Here is a 20,414-nt window from a genome sequence, read left to right as displayed (position 1 = left end):
ATCAGATACCTCTTTCCTTTGCATAGTTTTTCTAGCTGGGAAAAAGCAAGTAATGGAAGAATGAAATTTGCTTTAGCTGCTTCTCTTCCCCTAGCCATTTTATCTTTCCAGCCCTGAGAAGAGAGTCGCACTCGCTTCCCTTCCTGTCCCTGTGTCCCCTCTATGTGGACGAGGGCGGCAAGAAGCACAGCTCTCTGGTGACCTTTACTCCTTGCTGAGACAAACATGGGGATGGCTGTGTGCTGGAAACCTGTGATCACTTCCATTTCTGGAGAATCTCTTCTGACACTTGATCCAATGAGATATGGCTGTCTTTTCAAAAGTACTGAACTAATGTACTTACTGTTATATTTATTTGAAGGCTAAAGCAGTAGCTGCAGAATCAAATGCAACCTTCTTTAATATAAGTGCTGCAAGTTTAACTTCAAAATATGTGAGTATTTGTTTAGTATTGCCATATTTTAAGATACTATCCTGTGTGATTAAGAATAAATAATATTATTTTACAAGAATATTTTTCTGTTACTTTTGTATTTGTTATTTACACATGATGCATGTCAGTCTTCAAGCTAGGAAATCATAAATATATATACATTAGGCGCTTTTAAAGCTAGAATTGTTCAGGTGGACATTTGATCCCCAGTTTTGTCTCCGTTTCCCGTGACTGTGGACTGCAGGAGGTGGTGATGGCTCAGTCAGTTGGGTTTCTGTATGTGATGTAGGGGACCTGGTTTGGATCCCAGCTTTGACCTAGTCCAGCCTGTACCTTTTGTAGGCAGTTAAGGAGTGAGCCCGTGGGTATGAGTTCTCTCCTTCCGTCTGTGCGTCTATCTTAGGGCCTCTTACGTAAATTTAAAAATAAAGTTAGAATTCTGTTTTCAGCAATTAAGATGTAGTACATCTGAGACCAGTTTTTTGCCCTACCTTTGCCCCTTCCCAACAGCTTGCAGAATGGATCAGGTGCACCTTAGGTTGAAGTAAGCACTTCGTTGCTCTTCTGCTTCCTTGACAATGTTTTTGCTGCTGATTTAGCCAAATGAAACTTATCTTGTTACCCTTTCTTGGGTCTGAAATTACTGTTTCTAAAAGTGCTATCTTAATGTGGTTTATATCAGCCAGTGTTGCAAAAATCTTCAAAAACTTACATGCAAAATTAATAAAATTTATAGTGTTTTGTTTTAAAATTTTATTAATTTTAATTGGAAAGGCAGATATACAGAGAGGAGATACAGGTCTTCCGTCCACTGGTTCACTCCCAAAGTGGCTGCAGATGGCCACGGCTAAACCAATCTGAAGTTAGGAGCCAGGAGCTGCTTCTGGTCTTCCATGTAGATGGAGGGTAGCAAGGGTTTAGACTATTCATTACTGCTTTCGCAGGCCACAAGCAGGAGGCTGGACGGGAAGTGGAGCAGCTGGGACATGAACTGGCACCCATATAGGTCCTGGTGCTTTGCAAGGGGAGAATTTAGCCACTGAGCTATCGTGCCGGGCCATAAGATGTTGTATTAATATTTTTGTTATTTTTTTTTAAAGATTTATCTATTATTGTTGGAAAGCTGGATATACAGAGAGGAGGAGAGACAGAGAGGAAGATCTTCCGTCCGATGATTCACTCCCCAAGTGAGCCGCAACGGCCGCTGTGTCGATCCGAAGCTGGGAACCAGGAACCTCTTCTGGGTCTCCCACACGGGTGCAGGGTCCCAAAGCCTTGGGCCGTCCTCGACTGCTTTCCCAGGCCACAAGCGGGGAGCTGGATGGGAAGTGGAGCTGCCGAGATTAGAACCAGCGCCCATATGGCATCCCGGGGCATTGAAGGCAAGGACTTTAGCCGCTAGGCCACGCCGCCGGGCCCCATTTTTGTTATTTTTAAAGATTTATTTATTTTTATTGGAAAGAAGAGAAGGAGAGACAGAGAGGAAGATATTCCATCTGCTGATTCACTTTCCAAGTGGCTGCAATGTTTGGAGCTGAGCCTATCCAAAGTCAGGAGCCAAGAGCTTCTTCCGGGTCTCCCACGTGGGTGCAGGGTATCAAGGCTCTGGGCCATCCTTGACTGCTTTCCCAGGCCACAAAGAGGGAGCTGGATGGAAATCGGGACATGAACTGGTGCCCATATGGGATTCCGGTGCGTGTAAGATGAGCACGTCAGCTGTTAGGCTACCGTGCTGGGTCCAACATTTGGTATTAGTTTGAATCTTTGCTTCCCTGTCCTTGGGAATCCTAGCCAGCCCTTCTAGCTATAAGAACCCTTTGCAGTAGGGCTGGCAGTTTGCTAGTCTTTCCAACTTATTGCCCAACCCACATCCCACCTTGGTGAGGTTTCTGTGAGGGCTTTTATGCACATGTCCTGCAGCTTACAGGCTTAAAATGTACTCTCCTTTGGTATAGTCTCTTTGGGACTGATTGGAAAATAAAGAAGCCAATAATCTGTTTTGATACAAAATACTGACAATAAATATTTTTTCTTTTTGTTTTACATTTTTTAAATTTTTTGCTTTGTGTACAATAAGCAGCAGTAATAGCAAATGTGTATTTTCAAATATTATATTGGTTGACTAGGAGAACTGTGTAACCACAAGTATCATAAGGTGGCTGGCCTAAATCATATAAATGTTTTGTGCAAGATCAGACTGTTGACAGGGTTAGTTCTCTCTGAGCTCTCTGAAGGAAAATGTATTTGAGTCTGTTATAGCCTCTGGTGAGTTTCTTGCAGTCTTTCAAATGCAGATGAATCACTAGAAAGATCTTCCTTCCACTAGTGGCCACAACAGCCAGAGCTGAGCCGGATGCGAAACCAGAAGCCAGGAGCTTGCTCTGGGTCTACTGTGCTGGTACAGGGTCCCAAGGCTTTGGGCCATTCTCAGCTGCTTTCCCAGGCCACAAGCAGGGAGCTGCATGGGAAGCGGGGCTGCTGGGATCAGAACCGGCGGCCACATGGGATCACGGCACATTCAAGGCAAAGACTTTGAGCACTGGGCTGCCATGTCACACCTTAAAAGGAGAACCTTGCTGAGATACCTTCCATCTGCTGGTTCACTCATATGGCCACAGCTGGTCCAAAACTAGGAGTTTTTATTCTGGGTGTCTCATGCAGGTTCAGGAACCCAAAGTTTGTGCCATCCTCTGCTGCTTTTCCAGGCACATTAGCAGTGAGTTGGATCCCAAGTAGAGCAACAGTGACTTGATCCAATGCCTGTGTTAAATGCTGGCACTGTAGTTGGCGAATTTATTTTACAGTGCTGTACCACAGCACTGTTCCATGAGGAACATCTTCTGCAGGTTACTTGTATTTATTCTTCAGATATCAGGGCAAATGTTAAAACTTTCCCTGATCATTCGGATTTATCCCTGTTGCTAATCTCTTAGCACCATTTGTTTTCATTTCTGATATCACTGACATTGTTAAAGTTATTGATACAGTTATTTCATTAAATCTCATATTATTGTCACTTCCATTGGATAGCAGTCTCTTGAGGACAGTAACTTTCTCCATGCTTTCATTACTGCTCACATTTGTAGTGCCTTTATTTAGTAGAAAATAAGTACTATGAAATAATCATATGAATATGAAGTGAATATAGTTTTCTTGTATTTGTTTTTTTTTCTTTTTTTAGAGATTTTTTTTTTTTGAAAGGCAGAATTGCAGAGAGGAAAAGAGACAGAGAGAGCAATCTTCCATATTTTGTTTTCTTCCCAAATGACTGTCAGCCAGAGCAGGGTGGGTCCAAATCCAGGAGCCAAGAGTTCCATCTGGGTCTCTCACATGGCTACAGGGGCCCAAGGACTTGAGCCTCCCCTTTGAGCTTTCCCAGGCCTTAGTATGGAGCCTGCATGGAGCAGCCAGCAGTTGCACTGAATGTAGGCATTGCAGGAAGAGAGTCAACCTGTTACACTGCACGTGCCAGCCCTTTACTGTTTTCTTGAATATACTTTGTTGAATATACTCAGGCCCTCAGAACCAACAGGAAAAAAGTAGGATGTGAACTCCAGTGAATGGGAGGAGCATGACCCCTTACATAATAGCACCCATTCTTCAAACAAAAAAAAGAAGGAAAAAAGAAGAAAATTAAGTTTGTTTATCTGAAAAGCATAGAGACAGTTACCTTCCATCTGCTGGTTCACTCCCTGAGTGCCTGCAGGAACTGAAGTAGAACTCAGTCTACATGCGTGGCAGAGAACAACCACCAGAACCAGACCCTGCCACCCCAGGCTGCATGTTAGCAGCAAGCTGGAATTGGGAGGGAGCCAGGACTCAGTCACAGTCACTGTGATATGGGTTGTGGGGTTGGCAAAGCATTCACTGCACAGCTGTTTGTTTATTTTTTAAAGGCTTATTTATTTTTTATTGGAAAGTCATATATACAGAGAGGAGGAGAGACAGAGAGGAAGATCTTCCATGTACTGAATTACTCTCTAAGCGGCCGCAATCACCAGTGCTGCGCTGATCTGAAACCAGGAGCCAGGAGCCTCCCACAGGTCTCCCACGTGGGTTCAGGCTCCCAAGGGTTTGGGCCATCCTCGACTGCTTTCCCAGGCCACAATAAGGGAACTGGATGGGAAGTGGAGCTGCCAGGCTACAAACCAATGCCCATATGGGGACCCAGTGCATACAAAGTAAGGACTTTAGCTGCTAGACTACCGTTTTGTTTGTTTGTTTTTTTAGGATTTATTTATTTCAGTTAGAAAGGCACATTTTAAAGAGAAAGGAGAGAGAGAGAGGGTCGTCCATTCGCCATTCACTCTGGAAGATCTCTCTCTGCCTGTCTCTCTGTAACTCTGCCTTTCAAATCAGTCAATCAATCTTTTTTTAAAAAATGAAGCTATCGTAACTATGAAATAGTACCTTTCCTAAGCAGTCGAGGACGGCCCAATGCATTGGGACACTGCACCCGTGTGGGAGACCTGGAAGAGGTTCCTGGTTCCTGGCTTCGGATCGGCGCGCATCGGCCCATTGCAGCTCACTTGGGGAGTGAATCATCGGACAGAAGATCTTCCTCTCTGTCTCTCCTCCTCTGTGTATATCTGGCTGTAATAAAATTAATAAATCTTTAAAAAAAAAGAAATAGTACCTTTCCTGATCACATTTTGCTTTCTGTGTGAAATTTTACAAGTTAATAAAACAACTTTACTCACATTAGAAATTTCAACTGAACTTTTATATAGTAAGTTGATCTTAAAGTATCACATTAGTTCTGACTCATCCATAGTTAGTGTTGTAAGAGAAAATCTCTCTCTCTTTTTTTTTAGAGATTTATTTATTTTTATTGCAAAATCAGATATACACAGAGGAGGAGAGACAGAGAGGAAGATCCTCTGTCCGATGATTCACTCCCCAAGTGACCACAACAGCCAGTGCTGTGCTGGTCCGAAGCCAGGAACCAGGAATTTCTTCCAGGTCTTCCATGTGGGCACAGGGCCCAAAGGCTTTGGGCCGTCCTTGACTGCTTTCCCAGGCCACAAGCAGGGAGCTGGATGGGACGTGGGGTCGCCAGGATCAGAACCAGCGCCCATATGGGATCCAAGCGCATTCAAAGTGAGGACTTCAGCCACTAGGCCACAGCGCCGGGCCCGAGACAATCTCTTTTTTTAAAAGATGTATTTACTTGAAAGGCAGAGTTAGAGATATTTCTGTCCACTAGTTTACTCCCTGAATGGCTTCGTCAGCCAGGACTTGGCCAGGCACAAATCAGAAACTAGGAGTTTCGTCTGAGTCTCCCCCATGACTGCAGGGGGCCAAGCACTTGGTCCTTTCTCTGCTGCTTTTCCAGGCGCATTAGCAGGCAGCTAGGTCGGAAGTGGAGCAGCCAGGACTCGAACCTGTACCCATATGAGACGTACTGCAAATATTGGTCTAACACACTGTGACACAGAATTGTCCTCAGAGTTAGTGTACTGAGATTCTATCCAGCTGTGAGAATACTTGTCTTGATCATTCTGAATGTAGAGCCAGGTTGTTTTTCAGTGAAATTTTCAGTAAAAATTAACAGAATCCAAGGACAGAGAGTTTGTGCGGTAGTTTGTCATGGACCTCTTCAGCCTTTCATTAGATACTCTGTTACATGGAGTTGGCCCCGGTGTGGTGATTTTAGTATTTGGGAATATTTTAAGGAGTGTGTACAGACCTCCTGGGTTACCTTGAAATATTTTGTCATAGCAGTACTGTGAGAGTGAGTTTGTGGGATGTTCCTAGTAGAACATGCTTAGTTTTAGAGCAACCAGTCCAATTTATCTGCTTTTCTAAACATAGGCTGTAGTTCAGGGCTTAAGGGATGTGTGCAGCTTTCTTTCTGCACTCTAGTTCACCAGTTTACCCTTAAGTAATCCCTCACTTGAATGTTAGGAGATCATTTTATTTTATAAACTATTTGCCATTGTCTTAAAAATAATTAATAAAATATTAAATTTGAAAAACCAAGTTTTATGGAGACTTAAGAGAAAATCTTGTTTCTAAAATGCTAAGGGACATTTGCTAACGACCCACTCCTCAGTTCTCCAAACCTGCAATGATAATAAATTGCCGGGTTCTCGATTTTCAATCATGACCTTTAAAAGATGAATTTGTTACGTTTTGTGTATGTAACAATGTCTGCTGCCTTCGTTTAGGTGGGAGAAGGAGAGAAATTGGTGAGAGCTCTTTTTGCTGTGGCTCGAGAACTTCAGCCTTCTATAATTTTTATAGGTGAGAACTTGGTTGCCAACTTTTGGAATATTTGTAAATTCCTCTCTAGAAATGATAGGAAATATTACTTGGAGATATATATATATATATATATATATTTTCACACAGACACACACACACATACATACACACATATTAAAAGCAATATGATTAAATACTGAGAGTTGAGTAGGACACACTAAATAATTTAATAAGCTGCATTAATCTTAGATGCTCACATGGCTTGACTTTTAATTAAGGCCTTTTCATTGTCTTTCCTGTAGATGAAGTTGATAGCCTTCTGTGTGAAAGAAGAGAAGGGGAGCATGATGCTAGCAGACGTCTAAAAACAGAATTTCTGATAGAATTTGATGGTGTAAGTGCTGATTATGGTATTTAAAAAATGAGACTATAAGTATTTTATCATATTTTCTTCCATCTAAAAGTGCTGAAAAAAATGTTTTGTAGGTACAGTCTGCTGGAGATGACAGGGTGCTTGTGATGGGTGCAACTAACAGGCCACAGGAGCTTGATGAAGCAGTCCTCAGGTACACACATCTGTCACAGAGATATTTACTCACGTGTTTGTGGCACAAATTTATCTTGTTTCACTTCCTATTTTTGGCATTTTTTTTTTTACCAGCCGCATAGGGATTGGGACACCAGGGGGATCGTGAGAGCAGGAAAACATACCTTCACAGTATGGTTTTAGAAAAATTGCTTTCAGCGATTGCTTGTAATTATCTTTAAATTCCCAAATTGCTTATTAATGTGTTTGGCTTCACAAAAAGCTGTTCAAAGCAGAGTTTATGAGAATTTATTCAATTGGTACTGGAACACAGTTTGACTTAGCATAAAATTTTCACTTCTTTGCTCTTCCAAAAGAACACAATCTTACTCCTTTGTTCCTGAGGGTGAGCATAAATGTATAGAAGTCAGAATCCAGAGTGGTTTTGCTTCACTTCTGTTTATAAACCTGATTTTTTTCTCTTTGCTATATATTAGTTTCAACCATAGAAATCTAGTTACTTGAAAAAATATGTTGATTACTTAGATTTTATTTTGCGTGGGGTTTAATGTGTCTTAAGTTGATACTTTGGAGTTTGTTTTGGGAAATTTTATTTTGAATACCATTGTGTTTTATCTTTCTGTGTATGAATTATGCATTACGTTTGTTTTTTTTGTTAGTGGTTCTCATTCCTTTGCTGACCTCTTCTGTCTTATTTATCATCATCTTTTGTCTAAATTTTGTGAGCCTTGTATGTTGTCATTTCCTTAACCTTGTATCTCACTGACATGCTATTTTATAAAATTACAGCTGTTTTCTTTATTTTCTAGAAAGCTGCTTGGTCACAATTTTATTTTGCTATATGCAACGTCTTTGTATTTATATTGTTGATTTCATTAACTTTGTGTGTTTTCTTCGTTTTGGCTTTTTATTTTTAATGGATCTTACATGTTTGTTTTTTTCCTTTATTCTTTTCGGGAGAGAGTTTTCTTGACAAAAACCTAGTTTTAGAAGAATATTCTAGGGAAATGGCTAGAAAAATAAGATAGTAAAAAAAAGTAAGAGAAAAATAAGGTACTGAGCCAATACCTTCAGTTATCTTTTTGTATGCCCTGGACTAACAGGTGCTCTCTGAATCACAGTGATGCTCCAGCTGATAATGAAGTAAATGTGTGTAGAAGGAAGAGATAGGATTGTTTTTATGTTTCTTTAGCTAAAAGTTAGTGATCATCACCACCCAACATCTTGTCATCATTCTTAAAAAGAGGATGTGTATTTGCATTGCTCAGCCAGCTTTGCCTTCCTTGTCATTCCCAGGAGACCAAGTAGGGTTTATGTGATCTGGCTTTGCTTTTTAAACTTGAGAAGTTGGTTTTGTTTTGCATCATGAGTTGTTGTTTCTCTCTCTTCCCCTTGGAAAACTCCATCCTGAGGGCCCTGTCCACCTCTGCAGGGGCGCATCCTGTGTGTCGTGTGCCTCTGTGGTGTGGTTTTCACTATCTGGGCAGTGCCTTGTGTGTGCTAGCTGCATTGCTGCTGACAGTTTACCTCTCTGGTGCCTTTTTAGGAATTCAGTTCTTAGATTCAAGAACATAGTAGAGATCTTTATTCCAGTTTTTTAATTCCACTTTCTTTACTGCTGTTAAAAGCATACACTTACATGAATTTTTAGTTTAATTTTGATAGTATTGAATTAAGGATTTTTGAACATTAGCTGGAGAATTTTTTAAGTGCAACTAAAAATATCTTTTCAATTGATGTTTACTAAAATGCATCCAGTTATCTTACATTGCATTAAATAAACCTTTTTCCTGTTGTTTCTTGAGTTAAGTTACCTTTAAGAACAAACTTGATCTTCTAAAATTGTTTGAATCTGTTTTTTAGGCGTTTCATCAAACGTGTATATGTGTCTTTACCAAATGAGGAGGTAAGTGTCTTTATAAAAAAACTTTTTTAAAAGGATTTTTTTATTTACTTGAAAGGCAGAATTAGAGAAGGGGAGATAGGGAGAAAGAATCTTCCATTTGCTACTTCATGCCCAGATGACCACAGCAGTCCGGGCTGGGCAGGATCTAGGAGCTTCCTCTAGGTCCCAACATGAGTTCAGGGTCCAGTCATTTGGGCCATCCTCCACCACTTTTTAGAGGCATTAGCAGGGAACTGGATTGGAAATGGATCAGCCAGGACACTAACTAATGCATATACAGGATGCCAGTGGCAGCTTAACCTCCTGTACTACCTTGCTGGTCCCTGTATTTAATGTTTTTTAAGCAAAAATGTGAAGTATTTTCTTTTCAGTGTTGAATCTTTGAATCCGTAGTACAGGTTCCTATAAACAGAACCTTAATACCTAAGAGAAATGAAGACAAGTGTGTACGTAGACATGTACTGGTATTTTTAGCATCAGTAGTACTAATAGCTAAGCATTGCAGAGAAGCTAAGATGTTCATTAGTTGGTGAATAGATAAACAAATATGATTGAACATCCTTAGTTTGAAATCCAAATGATAATAAAATTTTGAGCCGTAAGTGGGAAATTGGAATAAGTATATAGTGACCTTTTGCTATGTATATAAGGACTGTTTGAAGCATAAATAGATTTTGTGTTTAGATTTGTGCCACATCCCAAAATATTTCAGTTTTATACATATATTCCAAAATTCTGTACTGGGACCAGAATTTTGAAAAAGGGATATTCAACATGTATATCCATTTAGTATATATTATTTAGCAGTGAAAGGACTGAGGTGTGCATGCTATATACTTTGTTTGAAACTGAAAAACATACTAAATTAAAGAAGCCAGGCATAAACAATTACATATAATGCACTTCCATTTATGAGAAATATTCAGAAAAAAAAGTAAATTTATAGGAATTTAGATTGATAAAGTAGAGGTTGAGAATGGGAATCAGTTGTAGAGAATCATGGATGAGCATTCAGGGAGACGGGAAAGGTATAAAAACTGCGTTATGAGGACAGACATTGGATACAGTGCTTAAGATGTCTACGTAGGACACCCACATTCCGGATCAGAGGGCATGTTTGATGGACAGACATTGGCTACAGCACTTAGGATGTCTGTGTAAGACACCCACATCCCATATCAGCGTGTCTGAGGGACAGACATTGGGTACAGCACTTAGGATGTCTGTGTAGGACACCCACATGCCATATCAGAGGGCATGTCTAAGGGACAGACATTGGGTACAGTGCTTAGGATGTCTGTGTAGGACACCCACATGCCATATCAGAGGGCATGTCTAAGGGACAGACATTGGGTACAGTGCTTAGGATGTCTGTGTAGGACACCCACATGCCATATCAGAGAGCGTCTTTGAGGCTTTCTAAATCTTGGCTTTGTCCCTGGTTTCAGTATCCTGCTAATGCACATTCTGGGAGGCAGCAGGTGGTTCTCCCATGTAGATCCTTAGCATCCTTAGTGATAAAAGCAGCTACTACCTTAGTGGTTTGCCTGTGTGCCTTTCTTAACCCCCTCAGCCACGCTCCTAAAATAGAAGGCTCAACTCTAATGGACATGAATGTGGCGCCCAGGTGACAAACAGGATTTAAGCCTGATGTCTGCATATTTTCTTAAGCTCAATTTTAGCTTTTCAAGATTAATTGTGATAATTATATAAGATTTTCAATTCTTTTTTTTTTTTCTAGACAAGACTACTTTTGCTTAAAAATCTGTTATGTAAGCAAGGAAGCCCATTGAGCCAAAAAGAATTAGCACAACTTGCAAGGTGAGTGGTCTGATTTGTATTATCTTTCAGCTTTTATTTGCTCACTTTTTTGTGATTGTTTTTCTATGTTACAGTAAGCTTACATGAAATAAACAATTTATTTTATCAGAAAGCTTTGTCTTGTGGCAGGCAGTTAGATTAAGATACTAGGATGACCACATCGTGTAATGGAGTATCTGGGTTCAAGTCCCAGCTCTGTGTCCGATTCCAGCTTTCCAGCCCGGGAACCCAGCTACCCCTGTGGGATGCTGAATTGAGTTACAGGTCTCTGTCTTTGGTGTGGTTCATCTACAGCTGTTGCATTTGAATTCGGGGAGTAAGTCAGTGGGTGTATGTTTGGATGTGTCTTTGCCTTTCAAATAAAGGAAAATAAGAGGTAAAATTTGTTTACAAAGATTTACTTACTTATTTGAAAGTCAGAGTTGGAGAGAAAGAGATCTTCTGTCTTCTGGTTCATAGCTCTAGAGCTGAGCCAGGCCAAAACCAGGAGCAAGAGCATCATCTATGTCTCCTCTGTGGATACAGGGGCCCAAGCACTTGGCCCAGCTTATGCTCCCATTCCTAGGCAGGTAATGGAGCTGGACCAGAGGTGGAGCAGCCAGGACACAAACCGGTGCTCACAGAGGATTTTAGCGTTCACGCAACAGCTTTACCCACTATGCCACGTTGCCGACCTCAGTAAATACTTACTTTTGAAAACAGAAAACTTCTTGTTTTGGTCCCTCTCTGCTTTATTTCCTACCTCTTATTATACCTGTGGTTTCTAAATTTTGGTTCTATCTATTTTGTGGAAGACATGATTTAAGTATCTTATGAGGACATTCTGTTTTTAACGTTAAATCTATTTGTGCTGTTACAGTAATTTTTCAATTTAAAGCATCTCATCTACTATATCAACATGTTTTCATATAAACTTTATTATTTTTAATTCAGAATATTTTACTTTTTTAAATCTTAAAACTATTTTATGATCAGAGTGCTTAAGTAGAAGCTGAAAATTAGATGCAGTCATGAATTTTAGTCTCCCCAAACAACAGTGCAATTTAAAATACTGAATAAATATGTAAATATTAAGTAATTTTGCTAAGAAACTTGATCGCCCAGGTTCCTGTGAGGAATAATAAATTAAACATTTGAACAATTAGAAGTGATTCTTTGTCTTCCTTGTGAAAGAGATCAGCCGGTAATGCTCAATTTTTATTGTTGTTTAACATATATATGATAGGGTCCGGTGCTGTGGCCTAGCGGCTAAAGTCCTCACCTTGAATGCGCTAGGATCCCATATGGGCACCGGTTCTGATCCCGGCAGCTCCACTTCCCATCCAGCTCCCTGTCTGTGGCCTGGGAAAGCAGTCAAGGATGGCCCAAAGCCTTGGGACCCTGCACCCACATGAGAGACCCCGAGGAGGTCTCTCCTGGTTCCTGGCTTTGGATCAGCACAGCACTGGCCGTTGCGGTCACTTGGGGAGTGAATCATCGGACAGAAGACCTTCCTCTCTGTCTCTTCTCTTCTCTGTATATCTGACTTTGCAATAAAAAATAAATAAATCTTAAAGAAAAAATCCATAGTACATGATAAGTAAATGATTTGCTCCTTGTTTTAATTTTCTCTTTGCTTTGTCTTCCATCCTTTCTCTAGTTGTTTTTGAAAGGGAGGGAGACAGGTGAGAAAGACCTGCCACCTACCAACTAGTTTCACAAAAGCCAACAGTAGCTCAGGATAGGGCATGACAAAGCCAGAAGCTGGGAAGCCACTCTGGGTCTTCGTGTGGATGTCAGGGACCCAAGTCCTAGAGCTGTTGCCTGCTGCTGCCTGAGTGCACATTAGCACATGAGCAAGAAGCTGCGATTGGGAGCAGTGCTGGGTTAAAATCTGGGCATTTCAGTATGAGATGTGGAAAGCATCTTAAAAAAAGGAGGGGGATGAGTTACAACAGAAAGAGGACAAAGGTTTTCCATCTGCTGGAACTTCTTCCCGGTCTCCCACATGTCTGCAGGAGTCCAAGCACCTGGACCATCATTCAGTGTTGTCCCAGGTGCGTTAGCGGGGAACTGTACAGGAAGTGGAGCAGCCAGATCTAAAACCAACACCCATGTGGGAGCCCGGTACTGCAGTTGGCTGCTGTGCTCTACCACAGCACCAGCCCCCCACAGAGAGTGTAAATAGGAATGCCAAATGCCTGATCGCCTTCCCTAATCTCAGTTCCATTTGACAGTATCTTGGCTGCCTAAGGCTCTTCAATGTAGAATCCTATTCAGTTGTGTGTCTTTAAGCCAATGTCTTCTACCTACATCTTTTTCATTATGTATGTATTCCACTTAAAGCAATATGTAGATTGCTCCTCCTTCTGTCAAGGGAGTGCTCTTTGCCAGGGTAAAGAGTAAGTGCAGAGAAGTAATTGTAGTTATGTGTTACATAGTATATGTAGTTATGTGTCAGTCATCTAAGGCAAGAATTCTAACAATGACATTGGAAGGATTATACGGATCTTTCAGTGGACTGTTTTGTTTTTCCCAAGGGGTCCATTCTTTGTCTTCACAAACATGCACCCACTTAGCTTGCTAATAACAAAGCCAAAACAAAGACAAATAGGATACGTTTTTCTGCATCTTAGTGTATGAAATACTAGCTTTTCAAAAAGATATTAATGTATTGTGCTGAAGGTTTGGCCTTGTGACACCTGCACCCCATGTCAGAGTAACTGAATTTGAGTCCCTGCTCTGGTTCCAGTTCCAGCTACAACTTCCTGCGGATGTGCATCCTGAGAGACAGCCAGTCATACTCAAGTAGTTGGGTCCTGCCTCCCACTTGAGAGACCTGAATTGTATTCCTGGCTTCTAGCTTCAGCCTGGACAACTATAGTGTTTGGGGGAATTTGGGGAATGAATCAGTGAATATGAGCTCTCTTTGTGTCTGTCTCTGACCCTGTTAAGATTTCTTTTTTAAGATTTATTTATTTTTTAGTGGAAAGGCAGATATGCAGAGTCAAAATTGCCAGAGCTGAGTGGAGTGGAAGTCAGAAGCCAGGAATCTCCTCCAGGTCCCCCATGCAGATGCAGGGTCCTAAGATTTTGGATCATCCTCTACTATTTTCCCAGCCCACAAGCTGGGAGCTGGATGAGAAGTGGAGTAGTCGGGACATAAACTGGCACCCATATGGAGTCCTGGTGCTTGGAGGAGGAAGATTAGCCAATTTAGCCATTGAACTGGTCCTAAATTAACGAAAATTTTAAAATGACATGCTGTTTCTTCTTTGTTTCCAGGATGACTGATGGATACTCAGGAAGTGATCTGACAGCTTTGGCAAAAGATGCAGCACTGGGTCCTATCCGAGGTAGGTATAAAAGAGGTTGAAATATTTAGATATGTTTATTATACCACATTAGAATTTTGGAGAATCCCTAGAAAAAGATTTTTTTTTTTTGGTAAATTATGAGCATGAAAGCAGTAGCCTAGTGGCTAAAATACTCCCCTTGCACACACCAGAATCTCATATGGGCGCTGGTTTGTGTCCCAGATGCTCTACTTCCCATTCAGCTCCGTGCTTGTGGCCTGGGAATTCAGTGGAGGATGGCCCAAAGGCTTGGAACCCTGCACCCATGTGGGAGACCTGGAGGAGGCTCCTGACTCCTGGCTTCAGATGGGCTCAGCTCCGGCCATTGTGGACTTTGGGGAGTGAATCAGCAGACAGAAGATATTTCTGTCTCGCCTCTGTGTAAATCTGATTTTCCAATAAAAAATAAAAATAAATCTTTTTTAAAAAACCTTTATCATACTAAAACTTTTGCTTTATTTGTTAAAAATTACTGATTATATATCTTGCACAGTTAAACTGGGCAATGATTAAGAGCTGCTGCTTTGGGCTAGTAGCTAAATCCTTGCCTTGTATCCTCTGGGATCCATATGGACACCAGTTCGTGTCTGGACTGCTCCACTTTCAGTCCAGCTCCTTGTTTGTGACCTGGGAAAGCAGTGGAGGATGGCCCAATGCCTGTGATCCTGTACTTGTGTGGGAGACCCACAGGAAGCTCCTGGCTCCTAGCTTTGGATCAGCTCACCTCCGGCCATTGTGGCCACTTGGGGAGTAAACCAGTGGATGAAGGGTCTTTCTGTCTCTCCTTTCTGCGTGCCTGCCATTTCAAATAAATAAATAAATCTTCATTAAACAAAAGCAAGAGCTGTTGCTTTGGAAAATATCCAGGATAGTTCTTAGAATGTATTTTGAAACTTGGGTTAAACAAACTTTGTTGTTGCTAAGGGCTTGAAATCTTGTTCAGAGTGGACTCAGTAGCTTAGTTATGGCATAAAATTGTAAAGCTAATACTTTTTTATTTAAAAAAAAAAGATTTATTTTATTTAAAGGCAGAGTTAGAGACAGTGAGAGGGGTCTTCCATTCACTGAGTTACTCCCCAAATGGCCGCAACATCCAGGACTGGGTCAGGCTGAAGTCAGGAAGCAGGAACTTCTTTCAGGTCTCTCACATAGGTGCAGGGGACTAAGCATTTGAGCCATCTTCCACTGCTTTCCCAGTCACATGAGCAGAAAACTGGGTTGAAATTGGAATAGCCAGAACTTGAACCAGTGATAAATGGCATTCCCAGCACTACTAGCACCAACTTTATCAACCGTGCACACCACAGCATTAGTCCCAGCTGATTCCTTTTGTGAAGGGTAAGTCACATCCTTTTAAAGTCACTTTTAAGTTAGTGAAGTCCACTTTCTTTGGGCAAAAGTACGAGAAATTGAATCCCTTTCAGTTACTTCTCAGGAGGAAGATTGCTCTTTTGTGAGAATTAATACGTTTTGTGTGCCCTTGATGTTAATGTGTCTGTTGAGCATAATGCCTGCATCGAGTAGATTTTTTTCAATCATTATACTTGGTTTTTACCTTTAGCAATTTAAACTTCAAAATCTTTCCTTTTTAAAGTGTCTACCTTTTATTATTTTGCAGAATTAAAGCCAGAACAGGTGAAGAATATGTCTGCAAGTGAGGTATGCCATTATACAATCATTTTTCCATAATTTTGGTGTTGTGTATTATTATACCTTTATTTTTTATCTTTTTTTTTCTGGTACATTGCATTAGACTCTAGAAAACATGAACGGCATCATTTCAAAATAGAATAGCCTATGAATTATTCCCATCTTGTTCTTCAGTAGGGTCAAAAATATTTATTAAGTTACTTTATATTCAATACCATTGTAACTGTGTTAGGCATTAGTGCATTGTGGTTGGTCAGCTATTTTATTCTACAACCCATACACTTCTGGAGTGTTTCTTCCATTTTATCGCTCTGATTGGCTCAGGGTGGACTTCACATAAGTGAAGCTTAGGAAGAGAGAATTCCAGATAACCACTTTGATGACTGGTTACTGTTACTAAAAAATTTACCTTAAAATATAATACTCAGGACTGGAGTGGTGGTGGAGCACACTAATCCTCTTTCTGCAGTGCCAGCATCCCAGACAGGTGCCTGTTTGTGTCCTCTAATGACCTGGGAAAAGAGTGGAGACTGGCTCAAGGCTTTGGGGCCCTACATTCACATGAGAAACACGGAAGAAGCACTTGACTCCCAGCTTTGGATTTTCACAGCTCTGACCCTGCAGTGTATTTTTTTTCTTCTTCTTGTTATTTATTTATTTATTTATTGAAAGATTTACTTAGTTTTTATTGGGAAGTTACATATATAGAAAAGGAGATGCAGAGAGAAAGACCTTTTGTCTGCTGGTTCACTCCCCAAGTGGCCACAATGGCCAGAACTAAGCCGATTTGAGGCCAGGAGCTGCTTCTGGGTCTCCCATGGCAGTGCAGGGTGCCAGGGCTTTGGGCATTCCTCTACTGCTTTCATAGGTCACAGGCAGGGAGTTGAATGGGAAGTGGGTAGCCAGGATACGAACTGGCACCCATATGGGATCCCAGCCTGCGCAAGGTGAGGACTTAGCTGATAGGATACCACACCTGGCCTGGCCATTGCAGCCTTTTGGTAGTGAACCAGCAGATGGAAGATCTTTCTCTGTCTTTCCCTTCCCAGTCCCCCTGTAACTTTGACTTTCATGTAAAGAAAAAAAATACTTTAAAAAGATCTATGTATATATGTTTTGTTTTTAAGATTTATTTATTTTTATTGGAAATTCAGATATACAGAGAGGAGGAGAGACAGAGAGGAAGATCTTCCGTCCGATGACTCACTCCCCAAGTGAGCCGCAACGGGCCGATGCTGCGCCAATCCTTAGCCGGGAACCAGGAACCTCTTCCGGGTCTCCCACGCGGGTGCAGTGTCCCAATGCATTGGGCCGTCCTCGGCTGCTTTCCCAGGCTACAATCAGGGAGCTGGATGGGAAGTGGAGCTGCCAGGATCAGAACCGGCGCCCATATGGGATCCCGGGGCTTTCAAGGCGAGGACTTTAGCCGCTAGGCCACGCCGCCGGGCCCAGAGAGGAAGATCTTGCTTCCGATGATTCACTCCCCAAGTGAGCACAATGGCCAGTGCTGCACCAATCCGAAGTCGGGGAACTCTTCCAGGTCTCCCACGTGGGTGCAGGGTACCAAAACTTTGGGCCGTCCTCGACTGCTTTCCCAGGCCACAAGCAAGGAGCTGGTTGGGAAGCAGGGCTGCCGGGATCAGAACCGGTGCCTGTATGGGATCCTAGCGCATTCAAGGTGAGGACTTCAGCCACTAGGCCATGCCGCTGGACCCGGTATATGTTTTAAGGCTTTTATCTGGTTGTAATTTTTGTAAAGATTTTTAAATTTGAAAATGTTATGAAGTGATCTTCCATCTGGTGGCTCACTCCCCAGATGGCTGCAACAGACAAGACTGGGCTGAAGCTGTGAACCAGGAAATTTGTCTGTTTCCTGTGTGGGTTGCCGGGGCCCAAACCCTTGGGTAATCCCCCACAGCTTTTTCTAGGCCTTTAGCAAGGAGCTTAGTTGGAAGTGAAGCAACTGGGATACAAATCAGTACACACATGGAATGTGATGTCACAAGTGGTGGTGACTTTAGTCACTACTATGATACAGTGTAGTGTAGATCCCAACACAGTTACCAGTCCCTTGCTCCCAATTCATAATTTGAATTCTTCAACAGGTGTTATAGCTTTGCTCAACCTGGCCCATTCCCAGCTTTTTCCTGTGGGTGCAACAGCCTAGCCCAGCCTTGCCCATCCTCATCCCTCATGTGAACTGGCAGGTATTGTGGTCCAATCCAGATAAACTGTGCCCTGTACTGGCTCTCAGTTGTGCCAGTGTCCGCTAGACTGTCCTAGCCCAGCCTGCCCCCAGACCCAGCTCTCATATATGCCAATGGGTGCTGCAGCCTACCATGGCCTGGTCTGCCTCTAACCCCCAGCCCTCACTCTCAATACTCACCAGTGGGAACTGTAGCCTAGCGGTGGATCCATAGTTCATTTACAAGACTTGCTGCCAATCTCAGATCTCTTGTGTGCCAATGTATGTTGTGGTCCAGCCTGACATGGCTTGCCCCCAGTTCTGGCACTCACCAGTGGGTCTTGCAACCTAGCCTGACTGTACTGCCCACTTTCTGGCTCTTAATGGTAGATGCCATGGCTTAGTTCAACCTGACCCACACCCATTCCGGCTCTCATGAGTACCAGTGGATCCTGCAGCCTTGCCCAGCCCAGTCCTCCCTTAGCCCCAGCTCTCCTTAGTAAGAGCTGTAGCCCAGAAGGGGGTTACCCAATGCTATCCTACCAAAACCATTTCCAATCCCAGATCATGGTGTGCTTTCAGGTGTTTTAACCCTTCCTGGCATGGCCCGCCCACAGCCTCAGCTCTCACTGGTTGCTGTTGCAGCGTAGCCTAGCCAGGCGTAGCTCATACCCTGTCCTGGCTCTCTTGCATGCCAGTGGGTGTTGTGGCCTGACCCAGCCTGGCCTGGCTTACCCCCAACCCAGCTTTTGTGCTCCCCAGTGGGATCTGCGACCTAGCAGGGGGTTCCCAGCTTACTTTACTATGCTCAGAATCTCATGTGTGCTGGTGGCGGCTGTGGCCTTGCTTGGCAAGGTCTGCTGTCAAGCCAGTTGGTACTGTAGCCTGGCCCCGGTTGGCCTCCTTCACACTCTGGCTCTTGTAAGTGTCAAGTGGATTACTGTCAGGTGAGTTACATAGTCTAGCTGACTTGGCCTGTTACTGTCACCAGCTCTCCATGTAAACCAGTGGTTGCTGGAATTGTAAGGAGGCAAGCCCTACGTGCCCTACAGAATCTGCCCCCAGATCCAGTTTTCTTTGCATTCTGTTGAGTGCTATGGCCCAGCCTCATGTGGTCCATCTCCTGCTCCAACACTCACAGGTGGGAACTGTGGCCTGGTACAGCCAGGCATGTTCCCTAGTCTCAGCTTTTGCAGATACCAGCAGGCAGGAGGCAATGCTATTCAGCACAGCCTGGTCCCATCTCCCGTGTGGGTGAGTGCCTTGACCTGACGCAGATGTGCCTTCCAATTTCCCACCTCTAAACCACTCTATCTCAGCTCCCTTGCCTACTTGCAAGTGCAGTGGCCCAGGCCTTTGGAATCCCCCAGAAGTCATTTCTCCTTGTCCAACATGCGCTCATAGCTCCTATTCCAGTAGAACCCCAGATTCCCTTACCTAGGCAATCTGCAGCTCCCTCTGCCTGGGGACCAGGGTGGCTTGTTGCAGCCTGGTGTTCCCTGCTTTTCCCCTTATCTTAGAATAGAATAGAATAGGGAATAGGAATAGAATATCAATTATGTTGGCACACTGGTATAATTAACATAAATTTGGCATTACCCAGGCCCAGAAGACCCAGTTGTGTTTTTTTTGTTGGATGCCTAAATTTCTTGCTATATTTAATATATGTATATGTGTATATACATATATGCATATATACACACATACACAAATATACACATACAGAAAACAATCTATATATTTAGAATTCCTTCCAGAGGTTTTTAAAAACCTTTCATTGGTATAACTTTTCTTCAGGAATAACATAATGATAACCACATTGCATTTATTTTATTATTTGAATTTAGAATGAATTACTGTATTTTGACATTGAACATAAATGACTGGCTCATAAATGACTGGCTCATAGGTTGTCTGTATCATAGCTGTATATACCTTTTTGTTATCTTTTATTTATTTTCATTCGAAAGGCAGATGTATGGAAAAGGAGAGTCTGAGAACGGTCTTCCACCTGCTGGTTGACTCCCCAAATGGCTGCAGTGGCTGGAGCTGAGCTGATGAAGCAAGAAGCTTCTTTGGATCTGCCACATGGGTTCAGGGTCCCAAGGTCCTGGCCCATCCTCTGCTGCTTTACCGGGCTGGAAGCAGGGGTGAGAGTAGAGCAGCTGAGACTAGGGTCAGCACTCACATGGGATACCAGTGCTACAGGTGGAGGATTAGCCTCATGTGCCACCATGCGGGCCCTACCCTTTGTCCTTTTGGATAATATTTTTGTATTACATTACAGCTGAGGTGGTTTTCTTAATCTATGTTTATGATGACATCAAAGA

General features: G+C 42.5%; 1 protein-coding gene across 5 annotated transcripts in view; it reads left to right on the top strand.

Annotated features, from left to right (window-relative positions):
* SPAST (spastin) overlaps positions 1 to 20,414 on the top strand; it is a 64,543-nt gene that overhangs the window by 41,468 nt on the left and 2,661 nt on the right. For all 5 annotated transcript variants that reach the window (XM_036496703.2, XM_004582717.3, XM_058668108.1 and 2 more), the window contains 8 exons: positions 362 to 433; positions 6,604 to 6,679; positions 6,943 to 7,034; positions 7,127 to 7,206; positions 9,051 to 9,093; positions 10,835 to 10,914; positions 14,179 to 14,249; positions 15,868 to 15,908. In XM_036496703.2, the coding sequence (XP_036352596.2) occupies positions 362 to 433; positions 6,604 to 6,679; positions 6,943 to 7,034; positions 7,127 to 7,206; positions 9,051 to 9,093; positions 10,835 to 10,914; positions 14,179 to 14,249; positions 15,868 to 15,908 (555 nt within the window). The remainder of the gene's footprint in view (positions 1 to 361; positions 434 to 6,603; positions 6,680 to 6,942; positions 7,035 to 7,126; positions 7,207 to 9,050; positions 9,094 to 10,834; positions 10,915 to 14,178; positions 14,250 to 15,867; positions 15,909 to 20,414) is intronic.

Source organism: Ochotona princeps, chromosome 8 (assembly GCF_030435755.1).
Source record: "Ochotona princeps isolate mOchPri1 chromosome 8, mOchPri1.hap1, whole genome shotgun sequence".
Lineage (NCBI taxonomy): Eukaryota > Metazoa > Chordata > Mammalia > Lagomorpha > Ochotonidae > Ochotona > Ochotona princeps.
This window is presented reverse-complemented; position numbering and strand designations above follow the sequence as displayed.